This window comes from Pyxicephalus adspersus, chromosome 1, assembly GCF_032062135.1.
Source record: "Pyxicephalus adspersus chromosome 1, UCB_Pads_2.0, whole genome shotgun sequence".
Taxonomy (NCBI): Eukaryota; Metazoa; Chordata; class Amphibia; order Anura; family Pyxicephalidae; genus Pyxicephalus; species Pyxicephalus adspersus.
This window is the reverse complement of record NC_092858.1, coordinates 26109808-26117427: the sequence shown is the minus strand read 5'-3', so window position 1 is coordinate 26117427 and position 7620 is coordinate 26109808. Positions and strand designations below refer to the sequence as shown.

At 37.2% G+C, this 7620-nt stretch overlaps 1 protein-coding gene across 1 annotated transcript in view; it reads left to right on the top strand.

Moving 5' to 3' along the window:
- Positions 1-1455: 1455 nt before the first annotated feature.
- The window catches only part of B3GLCT (beta 3-glucosyltransferase), a 180610-nt gene continuing 174445 nt past the window's right edge, over positions 1456-7620 (top strand). Inside the window, exons 1-2 of the mRNA XM_072401948.1 lie at positions 1456-1521; positions 2881-3057. Coding sequence (XP_072258049.1) covers positions 1456-1521; positions 2881-3057 — 243 coding nt within the window. The remainder of the gene's footprint in view (positions 1522-2880; positions 3058-7620) is intronic.

Here is a 7620-nt window from a genome sequence, read left to right as displayed (position 1 = left end):
TAAACTGATGCCTTTGTACTGCTTCTTCCTCTTATGTTCCAGTTGTGTTCTACAGAGATTACAAAAGGCCAATACCAGGTAATTGTTACAAACCTGTTTTATAAGAGATAGGAGGTTGCTATTGTTGATCTCCTTGTGAAATGCTAAATGGCTTTCTCTTTTCATGACCTTCAATTTCAGTTCTTCCAGACTCGCTGCATTATGAAAGTCAGAGATGGTTAGAGATCCTGACCTTCATACTTGTTCCAGTTTGGTCAAAGTGCTGAAATATGATGGGAGCTAGCACTTCCATAAGAGTGTAGCAGCAGTAGGCTCCATGTTTTGCTCCCAACAGTCCATCATGTTTACCTTTCTGATAAATATGAAGCTTATACATGAAGAAACTACGTGAAGACTTTATCCATGAGATCTCTTCTCTCATGAACCTATGTTTTGCCCATGCACTAATTGTCACCCTCTTTACCAGCTTATTCTAACCATCATTTTGGTTCCCCAGTGCTTCATTTACCAATAGGAGAGGGGACAAAATGTCCTATGTAAATTTACACCTTGGAGCCTATACTCCATCTCGCCTCACCTCTGCTGCTCACTCTCTGGGTGCCAAAACTAAGTGAACTTATTTAATGTACAGCGCTGCGTAATATGTTGGCACTATATATATTCTGTTTAATAATAATAATAATAACTTTGGATTTGGTGACAACAGGTTTTAGGTTATCTTGTTTGTGACGACGGGGGGGGGGGGGGGGCTTAGTATGTACGTAGGTTGTATTGGGTCTATACTTCAGATGTTTGGTTGTCAGTTGCATAAGGACCAGGAAGCCCTGGTTATTTGATAAACTGATTTTTTTTTTACCCAAGCAAGTACACAATACAGCATATTTGATAGCCCAGTCTAATTTGACACACTAATTTCGGTGTGCTTATTGATCAGCAGGCTGGTACTATCTTGATTTAAGAAAATCTCCTGGCTAATTAAAAGGCAGGAGCTGTTTTTTAGATTGAGGGTTTTTTGAAGTCAGTAAATTTAATAATGACAAACATTAGTTTACCTATTTTTCTTGCAACAAAGAGATGCTAATATTGATGTCATCAGCTCCATGGTGCTCAGCATCTTAGCAAATATTAGGTTCATTTCACTTAGCTTTAGCAATCATAATTTGCAATAATAACTATGATGTTCAGCACTAAGTGCCAGTGAGAGTTAGAGCTAGGAATAACAAGCATACAGCTGAAAAGAGCAGTATTTGTGGTCTTGATTCTAGTTTGCTCCACTACTTATGCCATTTGACCAGGGTAGGATCTAGAAGTAGAGAGCACCATTCCTTGATAGGAGGGGTTTTGTAAATTATAACATGCTAGCTCTATACCCCAACTGAAATGACAGAAATAGATGTTTTGCTCAAATAAACTCTACTCTACTAACAAACTCCATTTTCTTGCACTAGTTGTACAATGTGTGTGGCCACGGAGTTTAACCATAATGCTCGCTGTAAACTCAGTCAAAAAAATAATGTGTGGGTATGTATGTATGTATGTTTGTGTGTGTGTATGTATGTATAGATGGTGCTGCAATCTTATGTAAAATGGGTAACAAACAATCTTTTTTTTTAATTGCACTTGTCTCTGAGCTCTGATCTGCCAAACCCTGGCGATTGAGATAAGTGCACTTATTACTGGTGCATGATGAGTCTCAAGTATAGATAAAGATGGGATATATTTCAAAATATGCGGAAAGAAAGCGGACTTAATTGGCACATGTATAAAATCAAATAACAAAAACTTTTTATTTAGAAAATATTAAAACACCACCATAAAAGATTATGCCATTTGTCTTAACATGCAGGACGGCACCATCTGAACATCAATATTGCTCATAGATTGGACCATAGTAAATCAAATGGTTTAACAGCTAACAGTATAGCATCTCACAACATTAGAGGGTGTCTCGACGCGTTTCACAGTCAATGCCGCTTCATCAGGATTAAGAGATAATTACTTATAGCATATATTATACATTATGCCTTTGGAGGCTGACAGCAGGAGCTATCAGAGCTGGGACCTGTGGTCTATCTCCTCCTTTTTTGAAGTGACAATTCATCTACATCTATACAGGGATTCCTCTCTGTTATCGCCTCTCGATTTTGCACTTACCCTCATCATGAGCTCTTGGTTTGCTTTGAGGCCCTATATACATTTGCATGAAGATGACAAGATACTGTAATATATAATATATGCTATAAGTAATTATTGCTCAACGTTATTATCCTGATGAAGCGGCATTACCCGTGAAACGCGTTGAGACACCCTCTAATGTTGTGAGATGCTATACTATTAGCTGTTAAACCATTTGATATACTATGGTCCAATCTATAAGCAAATATTGATGTTCAGATCGCACTGTCTTGTATGCTAAGACAAATAGCATAATCTTTTATTGGTATTTTTATTAATTTCTAAATAAAATTTTTTTTTTATTTGATTTTATACATGTGCCAATTAAGTCCCCTTTCTTTCTGCATATTTTGAATTGCTACAATCTTGTGGGGATATGGAAGGCAATTTTTGAAACATTGAACTAAGCAGTTGATCAACTCATCATACAAATTTCAATAACTTTCAAAGATATGATATACCTCAAGTTTTCTGGAATCCTTTCATCCAAAAGGAAGTAAACAGACAACAATAACAAGCTGACCAGTGTCAGCACTTCTCTACTTTTTGGAAATTTTTCCAGGCTTTGTTGCAATTATTTTTTTTGTGTCCTTTTCACCAGAGAAAAAATGAAAATCTCTTTCAGAAAGATTCCAACTGTGGTAAAACCTGACATGAGTTCTAATCCTTTACTGCTCTATCCAAAACTATGCCATTTATGCATAGTGCTGTGTTTTCTTCTTATCTGAAATAGTACAGTCATTTCTTATTCTGAGAAAACATATATTTCTTGTACAGCTCCTGTTTGTTCAGCTCATTTTACATCTTTGTCTATTCTTTTTCGCAGGGCTTCTCGGGAACACGGCAGCCCACAACCCTAAAGAAAACACCCCACCAACTTTGGTACGTGACCTTAAAATTGTTTTCAAGCCTTACAGGTTAACTGCACTTACGTGCAAAAAGTCCCACATCACCTCCTTTGCACTCTTCATAAAAAATTGAAAAAATAAAATATAAACACAGGTGCAGACTTCCATGGCTTTTCACTGCCTGAAGGGTTTTTCCATCATCTTGGGATCTGACAGCCTCTGCAACAGTGTCCATGTGCTGGGTTAAGCTCTAGTGTTCATGCATCAAATATAAAGAGTAGAAGCTTGCACATCTGACTGCTTGGTACTGGAAGAAGGGCTGACCATTATCCTCTGTAGCTGAAGCTGGTGCTTTCCTGTGTTGTGCAGATAGATTTCCCTTAGAAAATATTTTGCAGCCCTGGGCAGCCATGGATGGCTGTGCCTTAGATATGTATTTATTATTTTGATGTGAAAATTTAAGGCATAAAATACTGTGTGAAAGATGCCTGTGTCCCCTGCCATAGACTCTGGCTCCATTAGCCTAAGGCTATGCACACACGTCAGATGATTCTTGCCTGTTTTTCGCTTCAGGGCTGGCATTGGATGAGAATCTGACGTGTGTACAGCGGCCGTCCGATGTTGTTCATGGATCCGTCTTGGTGGATACACGAATGATGAACGACCCCAATGGAAATGATGGAGGGGGGGAGAGAGTGCATCGGGGTGCTGATTGCTCGTTCTCCCCTCTCCATAGAGCAGAACGGTGCTGTATGCACAGTGCTCATTCATGCACCTTTCAGTCTTTTGTAGTTGGGAAGGATCGTGAAAGATCCTTTCCAACAACAAAAGTCTAACATGTAAGTATCCTTACTCCTTTCTCCCAGGACACAGTAGCGAGGAAGGGGCTGACAGAACCATACTGCACTTTAGAGAATGCAGATATCTTATATGCCAAGAAGGGTGTCGTATGTAAAGATTTTGCCAGTTTTGCTCTGCAAATGGATAAGGGCAGGGGGAAAGCAAAGTATGAAGAGTCTTTATTTATTTTTTGTAATTCCTAGATGATTTCAATGTAAAGTGCTTTAAAACATATATTTAGGATGCATGGGATAAAGACCAAGCATCTGATGTATTTTGAATAGCATTTCTTTCTTGGATGAATTATAAGACCATGCAATGCAGCCCAGACTCTGCATAAAGTAGTCAAGGCACTGTGCTGTAACACCCCAAATGTTAATCTTAAGGATTGAGCCTTTTGGCTTTAATTTAGTCACTTCCATTAATATTTTTACACACTGTTCAATTAGTAAGGGGATTATTTATGCCTCAACTTTTATCCTTTTTTCTAATTGGAATCTGTAATGTTAGCTCTGCAGCATTGACTTGTGGTTGTCATTATGCACTTGGAATAGAAAATCTAACATGATGAATAAATAACCAGTTTTGCATATACCTGAAGAAGTGGACTTTGTTCTGCAAAAAAAATAATATATAGAAGGTCAAAAGCCGATTCTTCTCTTGTCCCATTAGGAAGTCAGAATTGATAAAGATTATAGACTTCAGATCTGGAGAGCTGACTACATATGGCAGACCACTTCCTACAATATTTGTGTTCTGTTGTTGGCATGGGGTATTTTTATGTCAGAATTTTGTTTTTGTTTTTTTTTGAGTGATTGTTATAGATTTTTAATTGTTTTCTTTTGTGCCATGATATTAGAGGCCCTGAAATGGCAAATAATCCCCTTACTAAATGGGGGGGGTGTAAAAATATTATCGAAAGCGATGTTTAATGTAGTATAGCAGGCCTTTTCAGACTTATGCTGATATTGGACTCCTTTCTCCAATCACATCCATTAAAAGAGTTCAGCTTTAGCTTAGTTTTGTTATCCCAAGTTTAGTCCAAGTTTCCTTTTTCTGCTTCTCAGTAAATAATCCTGTAAGGGGAAATGGTAAATTTGGAAGAATTCAATTTTTAAGGAGGGAAGCAGGTACAGACCAAGCGACTCTTCTTGCTTTGCAGCTCTTTTTACCTAACTAAATCTCTAATGAACCAATTTATAAAATCTTTATAGTCTTTGGCACAATCACATTTTTAGCATTTTGTTAGCAGAGATACAATGCTAAAAACATTGAAAAAATGCTACCTGCTGGCTCTAAAGGGGAACACCTAACTTTGAATATGTATTTTTTACCTGAAAAAAAATTCAAAATCTGTTTAAGTCCTTACTGTAATAAATAAAGAAAATAGAAATATTAACTGTGCATAAGCAGGATTATTACCATGTCATTTGTCAGTTCCTCTTAAAAAAAAAAATAGGCAGTGCGCTTGGGGTTGCTGGTTTTATGAGATCTAGTTATTTCACTATTGTACTGCACGCTTAAGGGGAACCCACACTGCATGCATCCCTCTGGTTCATTCATTCATTCATTCTTCTCCCATTCTATCTTGGTGAATATTCTCATACTGATCATCAAGACACAGTAACATACGGAAGCAAAGCTCTGCTTCTGCTAACATGCCCTCACCCCACACAGGGCCTGGAGATTGCAATAGATTATCTTCATACATAAGAACTGAAAAAAACACTAACTATAAGTCTTGTAAAATTCAGATCCTATCAACTAAAATGTTTGTTGTTCTGTATATAAAATTACAGTTTTCCTTTAATAGCACAGCAACACCTTATTCTTTGTCATTAGGGTAACAAAGAAAATTCATTTACCTGGAGACAAACAGGAAAAGGAAAATCTGTTGGGTGGTTATAAGGTAATACTAGCCAATCTATGCTGATAGTTCCTACAAAAAGCTTTTAATAATGCTTCCTAAGGCTGGAGAGGATACACTTTTATAAGTGAAGTTTGGTGATCCAGCAAATCTGGAATGGATTCCCTAAAAGTCATTAGTTATTTGTTAGCAAATGTTTTCAATCCTGGACCAGATCCATTCCAAGTTTGCTTGATCACCCAGTTTCACTGATGAAAGTATATCCTCTCCATTCTTGGAGAGCTTTATTACATCAGGCCCTATGTCTCTTAGTCATTTGCAAGCCAGGGATGCCACAGACCATCAGATATTTGGGGTCTGATATTTACTTTTGAGAATACCAATTTGAAATGCTTGGGCACATTTGGAATCACTTAATTTACGCCACTCCTGGAAATTTGTTTTTGCATTGTTGTGCCCTTTAAACACACAAGACAAGAATGCTTTTTACCCCCCCCCCCTTCCTCCCTTTAAGTTTGTTCTATAAAATCATATTTTTTTCATTTCTGTTATCACTGGTAAGATGAAGGGTATACAAGCTTTAGACATGCTAGGAAAAATCGACTTTCCTTGTGATAGAGAATTCTCTGTTTATATTAATATCATGTTTGCGGTGATGTACTCCCTCTGGTCAAATAGCTGTAGAAATCAGATTGAAATTTCCTCTACCAAACAAATAACCAGGGAGGAATAATGCAATTCATGCAGCAGCCAGTTGTACTATTAAGGGATACCCTGCAGCAATTTTTTGCTTGCTGATTGTAAAGTAAAATGGTCTTTCTCATTTTTGTTTTTTTTTTTAAAGAGGGTTTCTAGAATTACCTAAAAATTAATTCTTGCTGCAGACCAGCTGGGTTCAGTGCATCAGATCCTGTCGCACCTGTGTAAAATATATCTCTGTCAGGGTGCTATTTCTTCACAGTTTAGTGATCTGGGTATCCGCAAAGCATACAACAGTTATTAGACAAGATGAGAAGAAAAAAATGTTATCCCACCACTAACACACTCTCAGAAAGCACCATTCCTAGTAGCTATCACTTTGGCATTTAGAATCTCTGAATTGGAGACGTTGTCCATCATGAGAATAGAATCACCGTGTCCATCACTCCATTTCCAGTATCAGCTGTCCAGTCAGTGACACTCACCTGGCACAAAATCTGTTTCTATTACTGTGATGACTTTTTTGTTGTGGGAATTCTTGTGCAATTTGATTTGAGACTCTGGGTAACAATATTTACATTCTTATGGATTATCATTTTCATTTCATTTGCCTTCTGAACAGATTGCTTTTTATGATGGAATTGACACGTCTGACAATTTACCACCAATTTTCTCACCCAGTGAACTCATACTATGAACAATTTATTATAAAACCTACACTTTTATTTTTGTAGCAACCCAGTTAGAATGATGACCGCTAGTGTGCTAGTAACAAACTAAATATTTTGGGATAACAACTGTTACTGTCACTGCATGACCCACTGTAAAAGAAAAGATCAGCTGAATCTATGGTATGTGATTAAAAATCACGAAATCATAACAATAATATTTCATTTTATAATTATATAATGTCTAAATTTACCACATGCAACCAGCAGAGATTTAGAGTTTCCTAAATGCAAACTGCTGGCAGTTCTTGCTGTGTAGATAAATTTGCTGCTAGCGCTCGGGTTATGTGCAAATATGCTCTGAAAATAAGTACCGTATTTTTCGGCGTATAAGACGCTCCGGCCTATAAGACGCACCCAATTTTAAACGAGAAAAATCTAGAAAAAAAAGATTCTGAACAAAATACCAAAAAATCACTCTGTGTCAATGTATCGCCTTCTAATCACTCTGTGTCAATGTATC